The following is a 26733-nucleotide window of genomic DNA, read 5'->3' as shown; positions in this document are numbered from 1 at the left end:
AATTCTCAGTCCAAGAATCATGCAATTTTTTTCTAAGCCAGACCTCCCTTCCTACAGTTCTCATATGTTCTTTGTGTAAAAACATCATAGTTAGTAATAAACAAGAATTGATTCAACTCACCAACTTCAAGGATGACCCTGTCTTTTAAACAGAATATTCATAAATTCATCACACATTGTAAGAACAAGAAAAAATTGCATATTCGAGGCAACTGTCCCCCCATACACTTAACAAGATAGATACAAGAAAAGTTAAAGACTCTTCAGAATGCAGACTGTCAATAGCTTTTACTTTTTCTTGACATTATAAACAAAGAAGCCAAGTAGTCTTAGTGCACTGAAATAACTTCTGTATTACAGACACGGTCTGGTACAATGCTAATTGCTATTAGCATCTAAAAGAAAGACTATCTGGACACACTGTTAGGACAAAATTGATTAAATGAGTGGAGGAAGAGTATACACTTTAAACGGTAAAGATAAGCACAAGCCAAACCTGGGTGTTTTTTTATGATAGGTAAGTAAATCAAACTATTTCAAGGTATTTATTATTTATTACTTGTGAAGTTCAGCTAGGAACTCCAGTTATGCTATGCAAATACAGAACAAAGAAACTGGCCCGGTCATAAAGAGTTTAGAATCAAAGTAATTTTTTTTTCTGAAGCAAACACTTTATTAATATTTTAGTTAATTAATGAAAACAAAATCACTGAACAGTCTGTTCTTGGAAAATATTTTGCTGCATTGGTCAGTACTTGGAAAGGATTAACACAGTTATTAGGGTTTTCACAATTTTTACAATACTTACATTGAAAAGAGATGTTTCCACTTCCCAGCACCTATTCCACAAATAATCCTCAGGCAGCCAATATAATAAGTAAAATAAAAATGCTCCCCTAATCAAGAACAGTTTGAAGAGTATGCAGAAGGTAGGAGTATTTTGTATACTTATTAACTTTGGTAAATTTTAGAATATTGGTATAAATTTTCTAATTATCAGAACTTGAAATTGATGTAATTATAGGGTTGCTATTGAGAATGTGCTTTAAGCACTTCTCCTGCTACCCTAAAATACATTACTTCTTACTCTTTTTTTCCTCTAAAGTAAATTAATACCTAAAATTCAATTTCAAGTAGAAAGTAAAATCCTACAGCAGCTCTACTTCTCTGTTTGGATGGTAAATATTTACAAATGTAGGGATGAGAGAACTTCTAGGGATGAGAGAACTTCTAGGGATGAGAGAACTAGGTTCAGGATCCAGAGAAGTTCTTGGAATTTTAATTGCTCAGTCTTCAGAGACTTCTAGAAACCCTTGTGACTGTCCCATACTCCACCCTCAACCACATCCTCAACCCTAAATAGAGACTAAAAAAGAAGAATCTTGTTGGAAAAGAAAGAAGGAAGAAAGAGAATCTGTTCTCAGTTCCCAATCTCTGTCCCACCAATGGGGATGCTTTCCTCTTTCCTTTTTTGTTTCTCAGGAGTTTTGCTGATGAAACAAAAACAGAACAGGGAAGGCCTTCAGTAACCTTCGTTATTAAGTAACGTACCTTTCAGCCTAGAAGCTGGAACCAGAGCCTTTCCTACTACCTACGTCCATTTATTGGCAGAAGAAGAGAAGAGGATTCTTCCCTTTCTGGTAACTTACATGTGTGGTTTGCACAGTAACCCATAGGAGCTCCCTAAGAGCCAATCTTATATGAACAAGTCTTAGACCTCCAGCTTATTGCCCTGTCCATTCAACATGACTGTGAGGCTGCTGGAGTAGACAGGGAAACGTACCGAACAAAGGGACTAATAATGTAACAGTCCTTCTGTTTACAACTCCACAGAAGTTGTTGCCTATTAGAGACTGGGTAGTCATCTTACTACCTTGGGACTTGCTAAACTCCATAGTTGTCGCATCTGGGAGAGAGTGCTGAGAGCAGTAAGAGGAGACCCTCTTCCCTTATGAGTTGAGTTTAAGAATTTTGCTGCCATCAACTGCTGAGGAAAGGATAACAAGAAAAGGAAGGTAGAGGAGTGAATAAGAGCACCATGTCACCCTAGGAGCCCTGAGAAGATGGTCATACTTTCATGGGTCAGGCCTTCCTCTCCCTGGGGTCATCTCTCTCTTCCTCTTTTTCCATTCAGATTACCAGATGTGGCACTTGTTGTCTGGGTTCATTGGGGATCCACTGGAACAGTGGAAGTGCTTGGCAAAGTCCTGGCTATTGCTGACAGGCCCACAGACACGAAGTGGCAAGGGACTGTGCGGATCTGTGTTCAGGGAAGACTGTAGTTTCTCAGGATCCTGGTGTCCACACATTGTCTGAAAGGAAGCAAAATAGAAAAGTCAGTTTGGTTGAAAATCTTCATGTGAACAAGACTGAAGGCTCTTCATGCCTCTGCACACATGACTGAGGCTGCTGGAGTAAACAAAGAAACACACATGGGTGCCAACAACGTTCAGATCTTTCCCTTCATCACCACAATTTCTGACTGTTTTCTCTTTCCCTAAACTTCTCTGTCCCAATTTCCCTATCTGACAAGCCATCTGCTCTTTTTCTACACTGCGTAGTCCAGAACACAGGGAATTTAGACCACCTTGAAGTTTAGGTTCATGCAACCTTGGACTCCATCTAAAATAATGGTATAGATGTAATCTCAGTGTCTAGATTCAGCTTCTTAAGCAAAAGCAGTGAGTGCTCATTAAGAAAGGAGAGCACTTACACAACATCCCATTACTACTCAAGAGGTTTGGGTGAAGGTTATGTGACTTTACTGGGGTTAAACCGGCAATCCAAGTCTTCACTCTTGTGATTACAGTGTTTACTCATTGACAAATGATGCAATAGCTGCCAGATAGCCTCTGAAATGCAAATCTTGCCACCAAGACCCAATAATCTGTGATTTCAGAACTGCTTTTCCATACGTTGCTCTAACCTAATGTCAATATATTCACAAAACTTTTCCCTTTGCACAATTACAGTGACTTATAAGGGTGTGACTTTTCTGAGCAAAGAAATCCCATAACCTATCACGAGGAACTCAACTGCACTACTATGCACAAATCTTTAAACCAGGTTACCACAGAAATCTCAAACTATGTGTGCGTGTTCTTCTAGTTCTTTATCTCTATATAACGTTCTAAAGTCTTTTTTCACTGTCAGTCACTCAGAATGACATGACATCTACTTATTCACCATGACAAAGAGGCGGGTGAAGGAAGAGATGGAGAAGTATGGGCGTTTTCCAGTAAAATTCCACATTCCATGTGTAAGATTGCTCACAACAGCAAACAAGTACTCAGAAGCTCGCAATGAAACATGCTTTCCCTGACACAACTGGTCTGCTACAACTTAATTTTGGTAGATTTCAGGGCTTTGTAAAAGATACATTTGCAGACAGGCCTTTTGTTAGCTTTGAGATCCGTAATGCATTAGGGGTCCTATATGTGAATTTTAGCTATCTAAACAAGATTCTGGATCTCCCAGAAACATCATTCATTCCCATTTCTGTGAAGAGGGGGGAAAGTGATTGAATATTGAGAAAGACAAATTGTAATAACGTGGAAGACAATAGTGAGAGAAACATATGACTAGCCTAGAATTCATTACATGAGCAAAACTGAGGTAGAAAAGCTGGTCGTGTGAAAGTCCAATCTTGGGTAAATCCTTCTCTTCTTTGTGCTTTTTCAGCCAATTCTTATAGGCCTGTGGAGAGAGAAAATTAATAATAATAAATGTCCCTTCAGACAGTGTCCCAAAACTATGTTTTCTGATAATGAAATACATCAATCTAATATATATTTAAGGAATTAGTAAGTTTGTATCTCTCTCTCCTCACTCTGAGGCTCCCTGCTGCTGGCCATGCCCCTAATAACTCTTAAGATGGGAGAATAACAACATAACTCGTTTGCTTCCCATTTCGGACACTACCACACACACATTGTCATAAAAGATGTGGTGACTGTATGATGAAAGAATGAAAATTGCTTTCAAAGAAAGTCACAAATATTTGAATAAAAATTAAAAGACTTCCTACCTCCCAACATTCTTCATGAAAGAATGTAACAAGTTCCATCTGAGATCTAGAGATCTCAGAGCACTCTACACTCAGTAAATTAAACTGCTGAGCTACTGCATGAGGAAATAAAAAATTCTCTCTAAAGTATTGCTGAAAATGTCATTATGGTGTCATTTTACCACCACACAGAATTCTGGTTCATGTCTCAGCTTATTATAAATGTATAAATAATAACATGCGTTTGTATGCATGACATAAATGGGGAAGTAAAAAAAGGCCCACCACAGAACTGGTGAAGGGGAGAAGTGGTCTTACATGGAAGGAGTGAGGTTATGAGCAAAGCTTTGTGAGGAACCCATGTCTGGAATAGCAGAGCACACTCAGGGTACATGCTGCACTGGCACAGGCAGGCAAGAAATCTGGAACTGGAGCAGCATGTAGGACAGGGATGCAGCAGAGCAATCTTGTGACATGGTGGTTGAGTTGTGTGGTGAAACTATGAGATTAGAGAAGTAAGTAGACTGCAATACCTGGTAAGCGATGGCGAGCCCTCCAGTGTCAGCTGTATTCTCCAACAGTGTAAAAGTACCATTGACCTTAAAATCATAGCTTTCATACTGTTCAACTAAGCAGTCTAGAGATTTCTGTAGTGCACTCCTGTTGCACGTAGCACAGCCCCCAGGCAGCACTGTGGGGAAAAAAAAATCCTAGACAGTAAACCTGTTTCTGGCATTTACCTAAATTTCTCACATTAATCACTGAGTCTTCTTAGTAGTCAGCATGACCTGGAAGGGGTTAGCTTCATCTACCTTGATAATATATGTATACATTGATATAGGGACCAGGATTTAAGATCCTCTGAGGGAAAATACCAGTGGGGATCTAGAAGAGTAAACAAAGACACCACAGCCAGTACTCACCATAACCATAGAATGTGTGAAGAAGTTCATGCGCCATGAAGAACCCAATGGCTCCAAAGTTCACAGCACTGAAAAATAAACATTAAAAGAGTGCTTTTGAAAATTAAAAGGGCAGGTGAGCATTCTTTATAGCCACTAAGCACAACTGTGGGCTGCACAGGAGCATTCTACTCTGAAAGCACACAGAAGCACTTTCTATTTATTGTCTCTCAGATGTGGTACACTCTGTAAAAATGCAAATACAAGTGTAAATTACTCTACCAATACTTAAAATTGTACTATGGGCTTGCATTAAAGTATTTGTAGCTAATAAGCCATCATAATAATGAAGAGCCTGTGAATGAGATTCTGCCTTTATTAACTCTAATGGCATGTGTTGTTGTTGAGATATGTCCTTATTGACCCACTAGTGGCTGAACTGCTGCACAAACAGTAACTGCAATGGTAATCATACAAAAGCAGAATGGTTGAAGAAATAATCTTGCAACAGTTGTCTAGTGAAAAATGATACATAAAACTGGCAAGGCAAATTAAAGTCATGGTTTGCCTACAATTACTCTGGTCTAGCATTGGTTATCTTGCTACAAGCAACAGGTTGTACTAGAGACGTTCAGCAATTTTTTCAAATCAGAATTTCTATTATTCTATGCAATGAATTTACAAGTAGTCACACAAGTAAGAGTACACTCAAAAGGTAGTTCCATAATATGAAATGATGGGCTCATTCTTTCTTTACATGGACTGATTAATGCTGCTGAAGCATGAAATGATTGTAGTAGATCACTATTACATCACTGGGAACTCAGTAGGAAGTCACAAGAACAGAACAGCTCAACTTGTCTTAGAACTGCTCTTTCAGAAGCTCTGTAGCTGAGAACTTGTAATTGCTGCCCAGAGAAGTTTTGGATGCCTCATCATCGGAAGTGGTCAAAGTTAGGTTGGATGGGGCTTTGAGCAACCTGATCTAGTGAAAAATTTTCCTGCCCATGGCAGGGCAGTTGGGCTAGATATCTTTACAGGTCCCTTCCAACTCAAATCATTCTGTGATTCTATAACAATTGTACTGCTTTGCTGACTTATTATAAAAATTGTCCTCACGGTCATCTGAACTGGCTTTTGTCAGTAAAGTTTAAACTTTGGAGAATCATCTCAGAAAATGATGCTGTGCGAGCTCACCAAAAGCTGATCAAGTTTGACTTACCAGTCAACTAGGATGGCAGTGAGAAAAATATATTTTACTGAGACTGAATACAAAATGAATAAGAAGCTGTAGACACTTTTTCAGAGAGGATGAATATGGTAAGTGACAGACCATACCACTGAAAAAAATATTTTTTTCTACTATTCTTTTGAGGTGTCCTGTTCTTCATACTATAATGAATTAATAAAATACTACAAGCACTAGAAGATGTCATACAGTGAGTGGCAGAAGATCACCATGGAGAAAAGAATTCCTTTTAACTGAGATATGTTTCTTTCAAACTTCAGCCTGTTGCCACAGTGAGAGCTTATCTTTCAGTACACTGGGATTAGGAGAAGTATCTATCCATTATCATGCAAAAAAAGGACATCAAATAATATTTTTACAGTCAACTGTTTTAAGTGCTTTTAATATCAGAAAAATATTGCTTAACAGATCTGTTCCATATGATGAAAGAACTCAACTGCAAGAGTATGGTCTACAGAAGTGTCATTGTTGAAGGGAAGACTCAGAATTAAAAATGTAATTGCCTATTAGAGAAGGTTTCCTTAAAAAAAGGAAGAGAAGAACTGTGTTTGATCCATTTGGAAAAGACTTCTGCCAAGAAGTTGCTCTGTGAGGCTCCTGTTTTCTCTGGGTTAGGTTTCTATGGGTTAGATTTCAGGAATTCTTGGAATCTAGAAAATGAGAGGCAAAGGTGAAATGTCTTCATTGCAATTAACCTATATGAGACTTCTGCCTCTTTGCTCTGGAGCAATATACTTGGCTTAGCTTAGTCGCACCTAGATTCTGATTTTGCTCCAGCAGAGGCAATGATCACACTGTTTCAAAATGTATAAGGATTTATGATCCATCTGGCTTTAGAAAAAGCTATTTTTGCCCCCTTTACTGTGTTTTTCTGGGATGCAGTAAGAAAAAGGTTAAAGAGAGACACGTTAAGATTCATCCTGGAAACATGGTGCAGCAAGGGACTACTTTCAGCTTCCACCTTTGCAGCCCATCCATACCTGGGAAACTCCATGTGGAAAAAAGGGCTGCGGAACATTCCAGCAGGAAAGACCACCATGTGGTGCCTTATTGAGTAGTATGAATGCACAGTCCAGGGGGACACTTGCCAGCTAGAAGCAGAAAAAGAGAAATGAGAGAATGTATTGACTCCTTATCTCATACCTTGCTCCTTTCCTCCACTGGGCTTGCAAAAATGGTCTGCTCAGTACAAATGTTCACACAGCAGCAGCAAATGATGAAATTCACATTATCTAGAGTTAAAGGTGTTTGAAATAAACCTTCACTTGTTTACAGGTGGTCAGAGCTAGTAGCTTTGCTTTCAAACACATTAAGGGATTCACTCTCACAACTACCCTATCAAGTAAGTCAGGATTTGTAACCTACTGTGAAGTCCTGCACAGATTACTCTTCAGGTGGTGTAAGGTTCCAAGTATGCCTGTCAACGCTGCCTGTCTTCTGAAGCATCTTATGTCTTGCCTTTGACATAACCCTGTCAGCATTCACGTCATCACAGTGCTTTGCTGTTTGCCTTGCTGCTAAGTCCAGGAGAACTAGCTATCCCCTTTACTCAAGGGTTCATGGGCAAAAATTTTTTTTTTCAGGGGTCTGGGGTTCCCTCCACAATGGTGGGTTTTTTTGGTAGCATGAGCTCAGGCTGAATACAAGACAGGCTGCCACATTCAAGGCTTTTTTAAGCAGGATGCAGCAATGCAGCCTTGCAACAAAGGACAGCAGCATCTTGTCTTGCACTAGGAGAAGTGTCACCAGCAGGTCAAGAGACATGATTATGCCCCTCTCTTGGACTTGTGAAACCATATCTGGAAGTCCTGTGTCCAGTTCTGTCCCCCCCTCCCTCCCACCTGCCTTCCCCCTCCTTCCCCAGTAAAAGAGAGATATAGACATACAATTGGACACAGTCCTGAGTGACCTGCTCTAGCTGATCCTGCTTTGAGAAGGAGGGTTGGACTAAGTGACCTCCACAGGTCCCTTCCAACCTCAGTTAGTCCATGAGTGTGTGATTCTGTTATATTTTTCAGATCAGTATCTGACACTTACTTATCCTGCGAGTGATGCTGAAGGAGTTTCAAGTAGGAATTTTCCCTCAGTACTTTCAAGCAAGCCACCACATTGAGGAAAAAAGTGTCTTCATTTATCTCCAACTGAGGGAAGAGACAAGTAACGTGACTGTCATAGGGCATGAGTGAGGAATTAATTGAACAGTATGAGAAAGAGAAAAGTCCCACGGGTCAAAAAAGGGTTCACCAAAAGACAAACCAATGGAATACTTGTGTTTTTTTCTCTCCCAGTTCTAAAGACCTTCAATTTAAGATATGACAGGAATGTTATCTGCAAGCCAAACAGAACATACAAGCAGGTTATAACCAATCTCTATCAGGTCAGCTACTCTAAATAGGAGACAGCATAGGCAACAATATAGAAGCAATAGACAAAGGTTCTCTGCGCCCATATGTTCTCAGAAAAAGAACAGTAGGAAATGTGCATTGCCCCAGAGGTCATAGACTCTTTCAGCAGCAGACAAGATAGCAGTTGGTACAGGTAAACTGTCAATACTGAGGCAGGCATGTTTACATTATATAGCTCACATTCTGGTATTCCAGGTTCACTTTGGCAGTCTGGAGTATGTGAGCTGGATAGCCAATCTCCACTTGTAGTTTGGAAACCTAACATCATAATAAACAAACAAACAAACAAAAATAAACATGACCAATAGGAGGCTTTACATTCTATAAGTCTTTTTTAAACTCTATTTCTAAACAACCCAAATACGATCTGTGAATCGTCCCTTAAAAATGACAGCTACTCTGTTTCAACAAGGTATCTTCTCTTGCTACTCTGCTTTCTTAATTCAATTACCGGAGGCCTAATGTTTTTCTACTATTCTTTTTCTTTATAGCATTGGTTTCTGTCATTCAGCTTTATAGTTTTTAACTTCTCCAGGTGTATAAAACTGAATTGTATCTGAATAAAATTAATTCAGAGTATCCGTGGATGGAGCCTCTCTATGCCTACACATCAATATATGATCACATGTGCATGGTGGCACTTATAAAACCACCTACAATTTTCAGTGTGTATAAGACATCTCTTTAAGATTGTGTGCCTGTAGAAGCAGGTAGAAACATGTGAAGGTGCAGGCCCCTTCCATTACTTCTCCAAAGTCTTCAGGGAAAGGAAGGCCTCAGTAACTTCTGCCTTCTGCACGCACCGAGACTTTAGCCTCTTGGCGAGTCTGTTCATCCATCCACTCCAACTGATCCAGTTGGCCATAGAGGGCATCTTGGATCTCAGAGAACATCTGCTCAGCCTGTCATGGAGAAAAGAAGGCATGGTCAGAACTGCAGAAAAACATTGTTCAGGCTTAGTTACCGTCTTCCCACGTCCCAGCAATTCAACCACAGAATAATTGGAGGGAAATTCCTCTTCTTGTGATAAAAGAGATTTCAAATTCTACAGAGATATAGGCTTAAGTTATCTGGCATCCAGTGGTTCCTCATAGGGCTTACCATTCTCTCCCATACACCTTTTCATCTTGCGTCTCACGGTAACTAAGAGGAAAATATAATTCTTTTTCATTCAATCCCTATTGGGATAGGAATGGACCAAATGATTGACCCACTTCTTGAGTGAAATGAAAATTCAGTATCCACAAGTATTTTATGCTGGTGTCTCCCTTTCCAAAGTTATGGCAATCTGAGTCTTTCCTTCGCAAAATTATGTTTTGTTCATCCAGCTTTGTGCTTCACTACATATAGCCTTAGTTTTCCCATTAACTGTTCTTGGGCTTATTTACTCTCATCACTTTATACACTGCAAGCTCTTTATAAAACCTGGTGCCTACACTAACTTCCCTCAAAAGAAAAAGGAACTCTGATCATCAAAGGAAAAAAAAGAAATCTTTTCCACACTGCAGGCATGTATTCCTTTTACTGTGGATCCATTCAGAGTGTTTTGACATTGATTTGTTTCTGTACAACTGGTCGTACAATGGCTTAATGGCTTTGCAATTGAAAATCTTATTTAAATATGTCAGATTGGTGATGAATACTGTTAATATTAACTGTCATTCCAGGAAGCACACTGAGATTGCATGCATTTGTAGGGCTATCGTAGGTATTGGTGCTGCATACATGACTTTGCTAACAGTTGAGATAAAGATAATAATGGGTATTTTAGCATTGATTATTCCAGCAATGACAGCAATGTCTTGTTCTGACATCTTTCATTCCCAAAAAAGAAGGGGAAGCGCATAAGTACAGGAATATGCCAAAAGGTATAAAACCTACATATGATTTTGCTGCGTTGATGTGGTCTTAAGCTGGCATGTCAAAGAAAGAAAGAGATGAAGCTGAGTTCTGCTTGGGGGTTAAGAGGTTGAATACCTACAAGGTTCTTGGTCTGCTGAGGGAAAATTTCTTGCACAATCATCTGCCCTAGAACTGGCTCAAAGAAAGAGCTGGTATCAGTCAAGCACTTCCTCCAGCGCTCAGCTGGGATCTGTAAGAACAGAGAAAGAAATAGAGACACATGAGAGTGAGGACAAAGAGATAGGAAGACAGTAAAAAGATACATAAACGTGCAGTCAGTAGCATATACGCTGCTATCTAAAAATTATAGCAGTGAATGGTAAGTAAAGTAGTTCTATTTAAGCTACCTCAGAAAACTTTCATCAAGTAAAATATTGATTTCATTACGATTTACTCCACTTACTTTTGCACAAGATGAAGATTCATATGATAGCTGAGACAAATACATGGAAGAAAGGTGACCATCTATCTACTGTTCCTTACCCGATGACGCAGTGCACTTAGCTCTCTAAGTTTTGTGTGTCATTTCTTTGGGAAAAAGGAAGCATTTAATGGTCTAGTGAGAGTAGTTTTTCCTCCCCAAATCTAAGAAACTCCATCCAGACAAGGCATCAAGAGAACATCCAGAAGGTGTGTCCTAGGGTGTTCAGTCGCTGGGGAGGATGAAGAAGATGGTTAAAAGCTAACTCACCATTCTAGATGCCATTTTTCCATAAAGAATCTTAGATAGCTCCAGACGTGCATCTTGGAATCGACTGTCAAGGGCTGGGGAGAGATTCCCAATCAGACAAATAATCATATAAATGTGAAGGACCCTGTAGGAAAATGACATTTAAAAAGACTGAAAATTGAAGGCTCATCACTAGAAACACAGAGGCATGGCAAGTGTCAGAGGAATAATTTGAGGCAGAGGAACCCTAGTAACCTGAACAATTCCAACAAAGCACTTTGAATGGCCTACACTTGGGGCTATCAAAAGAGGATGATTTGACGTGAGCCAACAAAAAAGACTCTCTCCCCAGTATGCCATGAAAACTCAAGGGGTAATTGCCTGCTGGGGCACAGTGTTCTTTATGGGATGCAGGAGAAAGAGCATTTTTAGGACTACGTGAAACTTATTATAGAATATTTTGAAGGGTCTGTGGGATTCTGTGAGACTGTTGTGGTTTTAATCTGGCAAGCAGCTAAATACCACACAGCCACTCACTCACTCTCCCCTCCCCGCCCACGGAATGGGGGAGAGAATTGGAAAGATATAGGTAAAAAGACTCGTGGGCTGAGATAAAAACAACTTAATAAGTTAAATAAAAACTAATAATAACAACAACAACAATAATAATAATAATATACAAACAAGTGATGCACAGTGCAACTGCTCACCACCCACTGACCAATGCCCAGCCCATCCCCGACTAGTGATCCCAGAGAAGAGAAATCCTGAAACTGCAATCCCAGAAGCGAGAGCGCGCTTCCCTGCCAACTCTAATCTATACACTGAGCATGACATTGCATGATATGGAATATTCCATTGGCCAATTTGTATCCGTTGCTCAGGCTATGCTCCCTCACAGCTTCTTGTGCACCTGCACACTAGCAAAGCATGGGAAGTTGAAAAGTCCTTAGCAGTAATTAAAAACATCAGTATGCTATCAACATTCTTCTCATACCAAATCCCATATTAAATCCAAAACATAGTGCTATTCTAGCTACTAATAACAAAATTAGCTCTATCCCAGATGAAACCAGGACAGAGACTTATTATATGATGTTTATGGGAAGGAACAAAGGCAGGGAAAGTGAAGAATTGTGGTGGATTGGGGGGAACACGCATAGAAAAATGGAGAGGAAAGGTGGTAAGAGGGACTGGTTGAGCATAAACTTGTGGCTTTCCAGGATGTCTGTCTGACTGAGCCCTGCACATGGTTACCAGAATCTGTCCTATCTTATTAAATGCTATTCTTAAATAACGTTCTACTATCTGTGTGTGGGATTGGGACTGGATACTGGAAAGACAAGGAATCTGAGAGTTGGCTGCTGGAGGGACTTTGGTTCAAGCTAGCTGCTGGAGAGAGCAGGGGTCTGAGAGTTGGCTATTGGAGAGACTAGCAGTTTGGACCAGCTACTGGAGAAATCTGCTTGTATATGCGTGTTTGTAACAGGAAGAGACCAGAATACCAGCAACAAAAACAGGGCTGCAAAACTCAGGGGCTCATATATCAAGATGCCAGCAGCTGTGGACACCAGGGGATCTAAGGCCAGCTTCTGGACAGACTGGATATCTAAGACCAGCTATTGGAGTGATCCATATTGTGTGTGTACATACATATACTTCACTAGTATAGACCAATCCTGATCAGCTGGAGAGGAGGAACAGGATCAGGCTGTATGAGCTGTTCATGTTTGCATGAGTGCTATGTGTGGGTGCCAGTAAAGGCACTGTGTTCCATCTCTGTTGATCTGTGTGACGTGTATATATATATATGTGTGTACATATATGGTGTGTGCATATGAAAGCCTGTTGGGAATATATGCTAAGCCTTAGTACTGGCTAAACCTGTGGATACAGAGTTACAGCAGCCTTGCAGTTGTTGGGCTACTGGATTCAGCAGCCTCTAACACAGACCTCTTTAATTTATAGTTTCTGGAGTTAATATTTCTTGAGGCATGAACAACTACAATCATAGATATTGACTCCTACCTTTCCTTGTGCCATTTTTTGATGAGCTGTGACATGGCTCTTAAGTAATCCATGTCATGCACTGCAATTGGCTGAGAGAGGTTCATTGGCATAGGACGGAAGACAGCCTGGAGACATGACAGCCAGTCAATAGCAGGTGCCTTTTCCTAGAAGTAAAACAAAGTTTACATCTGTGAATCTAAACTGACTGACAAGAAATAATAGGGAAACTGGGATAGTCTCTCTAATACTGTTAGGAGATACTTTCAACAAGTTAAACTGTTTTTATGATGTGGGTATTGATTATAGTAGAAAAGGAGAATTGACTTTTATTAAATTGAATTAGCACTGGAGAGGGGAGAGAGTCGTGGGCCTGAAAAATCCAACCGCTGTCAATAAAAGACTGTAAGTTAATAGGTTATTTAAAGCTCAACAGACTCCAAGTGTAAGTTGCAAGGGAATGGCATCTAAATAGAGTGTCTCATATCTCTTTTGATCCGGATCTGCAGAATGTGAATGTCACATGTAACTGTTGCTGGAGTTCTAAGGTGTAGATACCTGTAGCTCCCTAATGGTCGTGTGGAAGAACAGCATCCCCCTCTGCTGTCTTTCCTGCAGTGGGGTGACAACTCGCTGGAGGTTAGAGATGAAGGACAAGGTAAGGGAAAAGGAATCAGGGGGACCATCCTGTGGCCCTCCAAGTAGGCCCCCTAGTTTCTTCAAATACGAGAGATACACACGGAGAACCTGCAATACAGAGCATATAACCAGAGGGAGAAACATGACTGAAAATCAGTCACCCCATTCATCTATCCATCCATCCAACCATCCATCTTGACCATATAAGCTTCAATGTTTCAAAACCACCTGTCCCTAAAACTGTCTTCTTCACTGCAACAACCTTATGTAATTCTTCATGTGGAATACAGTTGGCCAAGTACAGTTCCTCTCTCAGTGAAGAACACTGAATTCTCAAAAGGTTATTTTTGTCCCAGCTTACAATTACATTAAATACTGGAATAATTTTAGAGATGTAGGCCTGCCATCTCTGGAGTCAAATGAGAAGGACGTAGTGATATAATGACCCAGTATTTTGATGGAGAGAAAATGCCAGCTTCTTGCTTCTGTGTTCAGGAGGTATGAAAAGAATACTTGGGACGACTAGACAGGCTTGTTTTTTTGAGTACTCTTCTGAAAGAGTCAGACTGAGAAACTGAAAGCAGCTCAGTTTTTATAAAGTTCAGAAAAATGGCAGAGCTGTGGTGAAATTAACTTTGTTGCATTAACTCACAAGGTCAAAGAGCTTATTTCCCCAGCTTACGTTAAAACATTTTAAAATAACTTCAAAAATGCTAGCTACCCTCCCCTCCCCCTGCCCAATACACAGATTTTAAGTTATAAAGCCTTACTTTGGACAAGAACTTTTTTTTTAAACATTCATTCAAGATGAAACCTAGAGGGAATCCCAGGTTCATATTACTTAGCAAATACAAATTAAAACTACAACATTCTATTTCTACACTTGAAGTTTTAAACCTGGCATCTAAAAATGGGTTACATTTTACAAGCTATCTTTTTGGAAAAGTAGAGAATTTTGTAAAGAATTCTTTCTGGAGACATTTTCAGAGGTCACTGACCGTAACCCATGGAAACAGACCACTCTGAACCAGGAGGCAATTCAAGGAGATCCCTACACCAAATAGCTATTTTTACCTTTCTTCAGCCTCTGATATGTTACCTCAAGATAATTTTTCTCTTTGAATTTACTCTCAGGTGGCATCTCAAACTCAGGATGGTCAATCTGCAAAAAGGAGTAAAGGAAAAACATCTCTCTGTTTCCTGGAACACTGGAAATGTGAGTATATGCTCAACAGGCTTTGTTAATTTCTGCACCATCACAGAATTTGAAATGTTAATAAATTGATTTTACTTTTGGAAAATGTTTGCTCTGTAATTTTTGTGGATCTATCATATTCTGCAGGTCATTTACAAGCTCATTACAAATCTGCAGTGACTGATATTCAAGCGTAAACCGCATTTTAAAATATTTCTACATGTTGCACTGGTTTTGGCTGGGATTGAGTTAAATTTCTTCAGAGCAGCTTGTATGGGGCTATGTTTTGCATTTGTCATGAAAACAGTGTTGACAACACAGGGATGTTTTAGTGATTGCTGAGCAGTGCTTACACAGTGTCAAGGCCTTTTCTGCTCCTCACACCACCCTACCAGCAAGTAGGCTGGGGGTGCACAAGAAGTTGGGAGGCGACACAGCTGGGACAGCTGACCCCAAATGATGAAAGGGATATTCAATACCATATGATGGTGTGCTCAGCAATAAAATTGGGGGTGAAGGAGGTTGGCCAGGGCTGCCATTGCTTGGGAACTGGCTGGGCAGTGGTGGGTTGGTGGCAAGTAATTGAGGTTATTTTGCATTACTTCTTTTTTTTTCTTTTGTTCTTTTTTTAATTATTAAACTGTCTTTTTCTAAACCCATGACTTTTCACACTTCTACCCTTCTGATTTTCTCCCCCATCCCACTGGGTGGGGGAGTGAACGAGCAGCTGCATGGTGCTTAGCTGCCTACCAGGCTAAAACTACAACAGTGAGCTGCAAAATTCATCGGATGCTATGTGTATTAGACACTTAACACTTAGAGTCCATTATTGTACTAGTGATGCCCATGAATATAAGAAGAACCAGACCCTTCCATGATGAAGTACAGTCTACACTTCAGGCAGAGGAGATTAGAGAAAGTAAGCAATTTATTCTTCCTCATCTGCTCATTTTCGAGAAATAAGTGCTTTTTATGTCATAAAATCAAGAAGTTTACTGAAATTTAGGAAAACTTTCTTCAGAGAACACAGGCTTAACTTGAGCGAGGCTGGGTCTCACGGGCTGTGTAACTGACTCTATTCCCAGTGCTTCCTGATAATTTTCTTTTTTTAGTCCACTCACCTGAATAATATTGGTCTTGAGGTCAAAAGGACTAGGTCCCACATGGACTCTGAAAAAGGGGAAGGTGCTGTATCTGCCCATGAGAGTCTGAAGAGTTTCATTAAAATCTTTTGCTTTCTCCACACCTGTGGTATTCCATCCACCAACCTGGAGAGGGAGAGAGACCGTGACAGCAGGTGAGAAAAAGACTTGTTTGATCCATAACCTATGGATATGGATCATTCACAGAATCACAGAATCACAGAATGGTTAAGGGTTGGAAGGGACCTCTGGAGATCATCTAGTCCAACGCCCTGCCAAAGCAGGTTCACCTAGAGCACGTTGCACAGGGTTGCGTCCAGGCGGGTTTTGAATATCTCCAGAGAAAGAGACTCCACACCCTTCCTGGGAAGCCTGTTCCAGTGCTCTGCCACCCTCAAAGTAAAGAAGATCCTCCTCATATTCAGATGAAACGTCCCATGTTTCAGCTTGTGCCCATTACCCCTTGTCCTGTCACTCGGCACCACTGAGAAGAGTCTGGTTGACTCCTCTTGACACCCACCCCTAAGGTATTTGTAAGTGTTGACAAGATCCCCTCTCAGTCTTCTCTTCTCCAACCTGAGCAGACCCAGCTCTCTCAGCCTCTCCTCATAAGAGAGGTGCTCCAGCCCTTTGATCATCTTTGTAGCCCTTCACTGTACTCTCTCCAGTAATTCCTTATCTTTCTTGAACTGGGGGGCCCAGAACTGCACACAATACTCCAGATGTGGCCTCACCAGGGCCGTGTAGAGGGGCAGGATAACCTCCCTTGACCTGTTGGCCACACTCTTCCTAATGCACCCCAGGATACCATTGGTCTTCCTGGCCACAAGGGCACATTGCTGGCTCATGGTGAACTTGTTGTCCACCAGAACACCCAGGTCCTTCTCTGCAGAGCTGCTCTCCAGCAGATCAGCCCCCAACCTGTACCGGTGCATGGGGTTATTCCTCCCAAGGTGCAGGACTCTACACTTGCATATCTTGAACTTCATGAGGTTCCTCTCCGCCCAGCTCTCCAGCTTGTCCAGGTCTCGCTGAATGGCAGCACAGCCTTCTGGTGTATCGGCCACCCCTCCCAGTTTTGTGTCATCAGCAAATTTGCTGAGTGTACACTCTGTTCCTTCGTCCAGGTCATTGATGAATAAGTTAAACAGGACCAGGCCCAGTACTGACCCCTGGGGAACACCATTAGCCACAGGCCTCCAACTAGACTGAGCACTGCTGATCACAACCCTCTGGGCTCTGTCGTTCAGCCAGTTCTCGATCCACCTCACTGTGCACTCATCTAAGCCACACTTCTTGAGCTTTCCTATGAGGATGTTAAGGGAGATAGTGTCAAAAGCCTTGCTGAAGTCAAGGTAGATAACATCCACTGCTCTCCCCTCATCAACCCAGCCAGTCATGTCGTCATAGAAGGCTATCAGATTGGTCAAGCATGATTTCCCCTTGGTGAATCCATGTTGACTACTTCTGATGACCTTCTCCACATGCTTAGAGATGGCATCCAGAATGAGCTGCTCCATCACCTTTCCAGGGATGGAGGTGAGGCTGACTGGTCTGTAGTTGCCTGGGTCCTCCTTCTTACCCTTTTTAAAGACTGGAGTGACATTGGCCTTCCTCCAGTCCTCAGGAACCTCTCCTGTTCTCCATGACCTTTCAAAGATGATAGAGAGTGGCTGGGCAGTAATATCTGCCAGTTCCCTCAACACTCGTGAGTGCATTCCGTCGGGGCCCACAGATTTGTGGGTGTCCAGTTTGTGTAAATGATCTCTAACTCGATCCTCCTCAACCAAGGGAAATTCTTCCTTTCTCCAGACTTTCTCTTGTACCTCCAGGGTCTGGGATTCTTGAGGGCTGGCCTTAGTAGTAAAGACTGTGGCAAAGAAGGCATTCAGTAACTCCACCTTCTCTGCATCCTCCGTCACCAGGGCACCCTCCTCATTCAGCAGCAGGTCCACGTTTTCCCTAGTCTTCCTTTTGCTGCTGATGTACTTGAAGAAGCCCTTCTTGTTGTCTTTGATGTCCCTTGCCAGATTTAATTCCCAGCAGGCCTTGGCCTTCCTTGTCGCCTCCCTGCATACTCTGACAACCTTCCTGTATTCCTCCCAAGTGGCCTGTCCCTTTTTCCTCATACCGTAGACTTCCTTCTTCCATTTCAGTTTTGTCAGAAGCTCTTTGTTCATCCATGCAGGTCTCCTGCCCCCTTTGCCTGATTTCTTACTCATAGGGATGCACCGATCTTGAGCTTGGAGGAAGAGATGTTTGAATACTGACCAGCTGTCATGGACCCCCCTGCCCTCTAGAGCCCTAACCCATGGGATACCCCCAAGGAGGTCCTTGAAGAGGCCAAATTCAGCTCTCCTGAAGTCCAGGGTTGTGGTCCTACTTATTGCCCTGCTTCCTCCACGCAGGATCCTGAACTCCACCATCTCGTGGTCGCTACAACCCACGCTACCCCCAACTTTCACATCTCCAACCAGACCTTCGTTATTTGTTAACACAAGGTCTAACAGAGCACCTTCCTGTGTTGGCTCCTCCACCACCTGTGTCAAAAAGTTATCGTCAATGCTCTGCAGGAACCTCCTGGACTGTGGGAGCCTAGCTGTGTTGTCTTTCCAGCAGATATCACGGTGATTGAAGTCTCCCATGAGAACTAGTGCCTGCGATCGCGAGGCTGCTTCCAGCTGTCTGTAGAAGGCCTCATCTACTTCCTCTTCCTGATCAGGTGGCCTGTAGTAAACCCCCACAACAGTGTCACCTGTGTTAGCCTGCCCCTTAATTCTTACCCATAGGCTCTCTACTCGTTCTTCATCCTTCCCTAGGCTCAGCTCGATACATTCCAGTTGCTCTCTCACATAAAGGGCAACTCCACCTCCTCGTCTTGCTGACCTGTCCTTCCTAAAAAGTACGTAGCCATCCATGACAGCATTCCAGTCATGAGAGCTATTCCACCATGTCTCTGTAATTGCAATGAGATCATGGTCCTGCGACCTCACACAGATCTCCAGTTCTTCCTGTTTATTCCCCATGCTGTGTGCATTGGTATATAAGAATTTCAGAGAGGTAGCCAAGCATGCAGGTTTCCCAGGAGAGGCGCAAGAGGATCTTTGATATCTATACATACCCTTGAGGCGGTTGGCCTTCTTGTTCCTATCTTGGGAGGCAGCTAAGGAACCTTTCTCCCTGCTCTAATTGGCCTGGCTTATTCCCTCAATAGAGGCAATGGCATGAGCATTACCGCTCTGGACCCCTCCCCCTAAGTCCTTCAGTTTAAAGCCCGCCTCACCTCATTCCTATGAGCTCAGTCATTATGACAACTGAGCAGCAACAAAGCAAATAGCAGCAGGGGGAATGCATGAAGATTTCTACGTACCCTGTTGGCTTTAATATGACCTATCACTTTCACTTAAACAAAGCAACGAACTGCAGAATAACACAGGGAAAAAGAATGATAATTATCAACAGAACAAGGTGTACAGGAAAAAAGCAGGAGAAGAAGGAGGGAGGAAAGAGGTCTCATTTTTCTAAAGCCATCTAAAGGACAACCAAGGATCAGGGATTACAGGTCCCACCTCCCTGACAAGCAGATTCACAGATGGGCCTGCAGTCACTGTTCCTTGTGCTGGAAGGTTCTGTATCATCCTTAGAGAAATCCTTTGCTGGCAGGAAGATGTACAATTCTGCCTGTCACTGAGAGGAGTCTCCCAGAGTGGAAAGATAAGCATTTTCCTCTTTAAACAAGCTCCCCTGAAGCCTGGAGTAGTGGATGGCCATCAGATCTTAGACACAAAAATTTCACCCATTTGGCAAGATGTTCCCTTATCTGTAAGTTGGATGCTATTGAACTGAGCTTCTGAAATTAAAAGTGATCCCTCTTTGCAGTCTTGGTTGTTGTACAGTCCTAAAGTAATATGTAAGGTCATGAGGAAAGAATCAGGTACCTGATATCAGAAAATCAAACCTTGGAACAGCATTTAAAGCTAGAAGACTTATCATTTAGAAGTTGTGCTGTTAATTGTGAGCTTTTTTCAGGGACAGATGCTAGCAAAATTCCATCACGTAGGACCATATGACCCTAACTTCACATTTTCCTTTTTCCTGCAGGAATTATCTTCTGGAGGGAGAGGAAATAGCACAAACGTTCACCTGATTTAGGAGGTCCTTCAATGGTTGAGTTCCTTGGGATTCTATCCGTTGGGTATCCATGCAGGAGCGATAGAACTGGATTGCTTTCTCCTTAGCTGAGCCTCTTATCCCAAACTGTGGGCTCTCTGAGGAAAAAAAAATAGGTTAAAAACTACAAATGTAAAAAAAAAATTTGGAGCAGTATTAGAGCAGAGAAAGGTTGTAAGAAAATATTGCACTGCACTTCAATTCAGAACAATTTAGTAAATACATCCACACTTTCCACAGTCACTCAAAGCAAGAGACCTTCTAGTGCCGTGACCCTTCCTGAGGCCAAATATGTGAGTTTCTTTGCATGGAAACAGGAACACAACAGGAAGGTGGTGCATAACTAGGCTTCAGTCCCACGTGGAGTCAAAACACATGACCAGAGTGCACATTCAGACAAGCACAGCAAAAGGAGTCTAATTCTACAAGGCAACAGGAAAGTGGTTTGGGTTACTGTCAGAATTTTGAAGTGTGACTTTCGTCTGTTACACTTGGCAAAGGGAACTAAAATGTTTAAAATGCAGCTATTGTAATATGATGTGCTCAAGAATAAATCTGTACCTGTAATGACAGAAGAACAAAGAGACTGGACTCAGTCCCTGTTCGGAATGATTGTGCTCTCAGTCATTAGTATTCTCAGCTCTGACTGAGGAAGATGCTGAAGTAACACACCAATCATATGTCCCTACCTAAAAGCCTTTTCAGGATCAACTGGTTTTCTTCCAACAACACATCAAATACATTTAGTGATTCTTCTGTGGTTCTGCTTGAGTTTTTGCCTTCCCAGCTGCCACAGGCATATTTGTAGAAATCCTCACAGGGGTCTACAGTGTCATTCCTAGAATTCAGGATTCTGGTCAACAGTGTAAGACCCAGCTCGACATCACAGGATCCTGGGCAGGAAGTAAATAGGAGAGAACTGAGCAGTGACAGTGGAGAGTGAGAACAAGTCCAAACAAAAAAAAAAAAAAGAGGAGTTATCTGTGGGACATTTCCCCCAAAAGATTTATTTTTGGTACAACTCCTTTGCATGCAGAGTGTTGAATTCCTTGGAAGTTTTTGCTGAATATGGAACAAAGTGTATTCTGTCTTTCACTTCACAGGAGGGTTGCTTTTGCACTTTATAAGGGAGAATCTTTAAATAAAGGACAGGTAATCAACCCAGAGGTGGTGTCCTATGTTCATACTATCTAGGCAGTCACAGGTTGGATTATTCAGCCTTCTCAGTGTATTTTCTCTGAATCAGCCATATTTGGCCAAATGATAAACAGAAGCGACAGATGATGTCAACACATGAAGCAAAAGAAGAACATAGCATAGAGAAAGTAAGGAGGTAAGTTTCAAACATGGAGGGAGATGTTCAAGCATGGGAAACATTTTTTATTAAAACAGGACAAAGACTTTGTAGTACATCTTGCTTTGATATAAAACTCCCTGTACCTAAACTGCTGAGAATCACTGGGTATGTGTTCTCATTTTGGTTCAGTGTCTTGTATCAACATCAGATCAATTATTTACTGAATAAGCCACTTGTGAATCAAAGTAAGACTTTCCATACTATGGTTTCAACAGTTGACATGGGAGGAGGTAGGCAGAGTGGAAATAAACAAGATCTAAACTAACAGTTTCTCCTTGGTCTCTGTAGTGAATGATCTCCACACATAACAGGGGCTAAAGAAAAATGCTGGGTGAAGAGTCAATAATGTTTATTTTGGAGCAGGAATGTCTGCATCCACCAATATAAATGCACCTTCAGTACTGAGCATTCTATACGCATAAACGTTTACATAGACCATTCTGCAGATAGTTGCTTAGCAAATTTGAAAGGCAAATTAATATTTCTGGTCTATGCTCACAGCTCTCCCATTAGCAAGAGACTATGACATTTCTTTCTACAGTATGACTGTACTGGTCTGTGCTAGAAAACTAGGACTAGACTTATTAAGTCAGAGGTGGAAAGGTGGAGGAGAAGCTCCAAATCTCAGATTCAGTTTGGTTTCCTGTAAGTGACTACAGACAGAGCATGACACAATGATGAGATGCAAGACAATATAATGATTCTGTCCCTCAAAACTGGACCCAGGCATATTAAATGGCAGGCAGAGGAGGAGGACAGGTGTGGGGATCTCTCCCCACTATGACCCAAGGAAGAGGCAGAATTGTGTACATTTTTTACAACCAGTGTTATGATTCTTTGAGATTTTGAAAGTCTTATTCTTAACACAGATGCTAAGCCTAATACACAATGGAGGCAGATAGGAGAAAAAGGGATCTTACAAACGGGGTGGATGAAGAAGCGGGAAAAGGATATCCCATATTATACCTAGACCACAAGTCATCATGATGTAGGTGATAAGTAGTGTAAAGCCAAGGAGAGTACTGAGAAGAAGTGTACACAGAAGTAGGCTTTTCCCCTGAAGGCATCGTTTTTTCTTTGCACCTGTTCTCAGCTCCTGGTCACAGGTCTGAAGAGAGAAAAATGAGACAAACAGAAAAAATTAAGAAAGAAAAATTCATATTAAAGTTAGCATTGGTCATATACTCTGTATTCTACATGAGGTCCTAGAAAATCACTCACAGGACTAGTGCCAGAATACCAACAGTCGTCCAAGTCATCTAGGTGACTGTACAGGGGCTTTCTCATCTCCTTCGTTTTCCTGTCTTTTCCAGCTACGGCTGTTGCACAGTGTTATGAATTGTGCATCAAAAAGCCAGCTTGACATTTGGAGGCCTGTCCCTCCATAGTTCCTTCTGGTTTATGGAATCACTTTGCATATACCTCCTGAATATATCGACGACTTTTTGGGCTCATAAAGCTAATAAGAGGATGGCTAGGACTCGTGGTTCTTTATTCTGTTACAGGCTGGCAAGCTGAACACTAATTTCAGATCCCTCCTCAAGAAATAACTCCTGCATCCTAAGCCCTCTAGTTCAGTTGAAGAGGGAGAAAAGATTTGCCTTATTCTAAGAACTGCAGTAAGCTGTAAGTCACAGAGAAGATCTTATCACAGAATCATAGAATGTCCTGAGTTGGAAGGAACCCACAAGGATCATACAGTCTAACTCCTGTCTCAGCATAGGACAATCCCAGAATTCACACCATGTGTCTGAGGGCATTGTCCAGATGCTTCTTCAATGCTGTCAGGCTTGGTGCTATGACTGCTTGCCTGGGGAGCCTGTTCCAGTGCTCCACCACCCTCTGGGTGAAGAACCTTTTCCTAATACCCAACCTAAACCTCCCCTGGCATATCTTCCTGCTATTCCCTCGAGTTCTGTCACTGGTCACCAGGGAGAAGAGGTCAACACCTACTCCTCCACTTCCCCTTGTCAGGAAGTTGTAGACTGCAACGAGGTCTCCCCTCAGTCTTCTCTTCTCCAGGCTGAACAGACCTAGTGACTTCAGCCGCTCCTCATATGGCTTCCCCTCTAAACCCTTCACCATCTTTGTGGCTCTCCTCTGGACACTCTCTAGTATCTTCACATCCTTTTTATACTGTGGCGCCCAAAACTGCACACAGTACTCAAGGTTAGGCAGCACCAGTGCAGAGTAGAGCAGGACAATCACCTTCATCGACCAGCTAGCAATACTATGCTTGATGCACCCCAGGACAGAGTTGGCCCTCTTGGTTGCCAGGGCACACTGTTGGCTCATGTTCACCTTGCCGTCGACCAGAAACCCCCAGATCCCTTTCCATGGGGCTGCTCTCCAGCCTCTCGTTCCCCAGTCTGTATGTGCATCTAGGGTTGCCATGTCCCAGGTGCAAAATGCGGCACTTTCCCTTGTTAAACTTCACGCGGTTGGTGATCGCCCACCTTTCTAATTTATCTAGGTCTCTCTGCAGGGTCTCTCTGCCCTCAGGAGTGTCAACAGCTCCTCCCAATTTTGTGTCAGCGGCAAACTTGGGTAGTAGTCCTTCAAGTCCTGCATCCAAATCATTAATGAAGATATTGAAGAGCACTGGCCCCAAGATGGATCCCTGAGGAACCCCACTAGTGACCAGTCGCCAGCCCAATGTAACCCCATTTACTATAACTCTTTGAGCCCTACCCGTCAGCCAATTGTTCATCCATTGCATTATGTGTTTATCCAGCTGTATGCTGGACGCTTTGCCCAAGCAGATACTGTGAGAGATAGTATTGAAAGCTTTACTGAAATCCAAAAAGATTACATCGACTGGCTTCCCTTGGTCAGCTAGGTGGGTAACCTTGTCATAGAAAGAAATCAAGTCTTATATCTTGATATACATATCATCTTATATACAGACAGGTTTTATCTCACTTAAATTTAGTTGTGTTCATAATCTAGGTGTGTCTTCTTAGTCAGTGGAGAAGGCTAGGCACCTTAGGAGTACAGCTTCTATTTTAGACATCTGTCTTAGGATGAGCTGAATCATCCTCCAGTTACCTGTCTTTTTCTTCATTGACTGCAAAGGAAGACAGATAACTATGTTAGGATACACCCCTAACTTCTACCTGGATAAAGTCAGATAAAATTACATTTACTGTATGTGTCCACTGCTTCTACCTACTTTGATGTACATAAGAATGAAGAACAGCAGATTACAAGAGAATAGACATGGGAATGGATGCTGGTAATACAAGGAAAGGTAAAGAACTGAAAAAATGAAGAGTGGAATAACTGAATAAGAATATACAGTGAGAAAAAGGAGGCAGAGGGGAAAAAAAAAACAGAAAACAATGGAAAACCTGGGAGGAAGAGGATTAGAGAAGAAATAGTATAGCAAGCAAGTAAATCTCGTAGGTGTGAAAGCTGATGGAAGTGCTACTTTGAGAGTTTACATGTCAGTGTCAGGGCCTGGCCTGTACTGTCCCCACAGCCTCAAGTTTAGCTCCCTGTGCTCAAGCGTGGTTGTGTGATAAAAGAAAGCTGTTTGAGAAACCTTGACAGGCCTTGGAGCTCTTTGAGAAAAAGCTAGAAGTAGCCTCAGTGGAGGTGCCCACTTCTTCACTTGGGAGATGCTTTTTTGCAGCTCTCATGTGTGATCTCCATCTGAGCTATGCTGCAGCAGCAGCCATGCCTATGGCTGGCCATGTACCCCATTGATCTGGATCCTGACCTTAATCTACAGACTTAATTCTGCAGGTTTGACCTTGGACCTGCCTCCTCACAATAGACTTGCCTGGCAGTCTACACTCCTGGTTGACCCTGGCTGCTGTCACCAGACCTGCCTTACCCCCCTCATTCCCATACTGTGCGGGTACACCCCTTGCTGCTAACATCATAACTTCTTGCCTGCCTTGTCATGACTCTCAGATTCTAGATTAGATTGTCTTCCTTGTCTGCCCTTGCCGCTCCCTTACATGCATTTGTCACCACACTCGGTATCTGTCTTCTTTGCCACAAAACCAGAAAACATAGATCTTTACAAAAATCATGAGAAATGAAGCAAAACCCTACCTTACAGCATATACCCCTTCACCTGAAGAAAGGCTAAGGAAATGAATGAGTCTACTGTTAATCATCTTGCCTAATATACTGTGTACAATTCCTGTACAAAAACATTAACAGAACAGAAAAAAAAGAAAGAAATAAAAAAACAGACCTCATCATTTTATATCTTTCAAAAGTGCATTTTATTCAATCATTAATAGAAGCCTCTCAAAAGCATATGTCAGCTTACTTGACTCATGGAAACTGCTAAGAAGGGTTAAATAGGTAACTGCTTTTCTCCCTTTGAAATCCTATTCTCCTGACTTCTTTAGGCAGCATACAGAATAACTAAGTGGAGAGCAAGTACATACAAGTGAATCCCGGTGTTAAAAGGTGCTAGATACAGAACATGACCATACTAGCAAAGTACAGTGTAGGAAATATAAAGGCGGAAATCCAAATTCCTTTCATACGCCCCTGTAGTAAAACACTCTAGGTTTTACTCCTCAAATAGAGAGTAAGTGTCACGACCTAAAAGTATGGCAGGGAAGTGAGCAAAAGAAAATTTTCTTGGCTGAAAAGGAAGAAGAAAAATTATTCCTCAGCATGGAAGCCTTTATCTCTTACCATTCAGGAAAGAGTGAATGATTTACATTCACAATGATCCTGACTTCTCTGTTGCAATAGATTCCTTGTTTTTCACATTGAAGATCTGGCCTATTCCTACTATGAAATATTTATGACTTTGCAATTGTTTGGTCTCATGTTATCAGAGGACATCTTTTTCTCTCTTTTGAGTACTAAATAGCATGGCTGTGGAGATACTAACAAGAAATTGGTATTTCAAGATTGCCACTGCAATTTCTGCCAACCTTCTCGTTAACAGTAGGTCTATGTCAGGCCTGTACATTATGTTCCTTTTGAAATTGAAAATGCATCAAATAGTAGATTTTTTAAAATCCGTAAGAGAACTATACTGTCCCTCTCAAGACTCCAATGAGAAACAACTAGAGAAGTACCTGGCTGAGAACAGCATACCCCGAAAGAAGAGACA

The 26733-nt window shown here is 41.8% G+C and overlaps 1 protein-coding gene across 2 annotated transcripts in view; it reads right to left on the bottom strand.

Annotated features, from left to right (window-relative positions):
• Positions 1-649: 649 nt before the first annotated feature.
• The window catches only part of LOC137663717 (kell blood group glycoprotein homolog), a 28618-nt gene continuing 2534 nt past the window's right edge, over positions 650-26733 (bottom strand). Inside the window, exons 2-18 of one of the 2 annotated variants that reach the window (XM_068401211.1) lie at positions 22611-22752; positions 20977-21180; positions 20261-20385; positions 16097-16243; positions 14880-14942; positions 13700-13888; positions 13163-13308; positions 11156-11279; positions 10544-10654; positions 9366-9464; positions 8743-8820; positions 8195-8298; positions 7138-7248; positions 4930-4997; positions 4540-4697; positions 3601-3696; positions 650-2312 (exon numbers count right to left, since the gene is read on the bottom strand). In XM_068401211.1, the coding sequence (XP_068257312.1) occupies positions 2136-2312; positions 3601-3696; positions 4540-4697; positions 4930-4997; positions 7138-7248; positions 8195-8298; positions 8743-8820; positions 9366-9464; positions 10544-10654; positions 11156-11279; positions 13163-13308; positions 13700-13888; positions 14880-14942; positions 16097-16243; positions 20261-20385; positions 20977-21180; positions 22611-22752 (2142 nt within the window). In that variant the 3' untranslated portion in view covers positions 650-2135. The remainder of the gene's footprint in view (positions 2313-3600; positions 3697-4539; positions 4698-4929; positions 4998-7137; positions 7249-8194; positions 8299-8742; positions 8821-9365; positions 9465-10543; positions 10655-11155; positions 11280-13162; positions 13309-13699; positions 13889-14879; positions 14943-16096; positions 16244-20260; positions 20386-20976; positions 21181-22610; positions 22753-26733) is intronic. The other variant, XM_068401212.1, reaches the window with a different exon arrangement.

This window comes from Nyctibius grandis, chromosome 5, assembly GCF_013368605.1.
Source record: "Nyctibius grandis isolate bNycGra1 chromosome 5, bNycGra1.pri, whole genome shotgun sequence".
Taxonomy (NCBI): Eukaryota; Metazoa; Chordata; class Aves; order Nyctibiiformes; family Nyctibiidae; genus Nyctibius; species Nyctibius grandis.
Note: the sequence above shows the minus strand (reverse complement) of the source record. Positions and strands in the feature narration are given on the sequence as shown.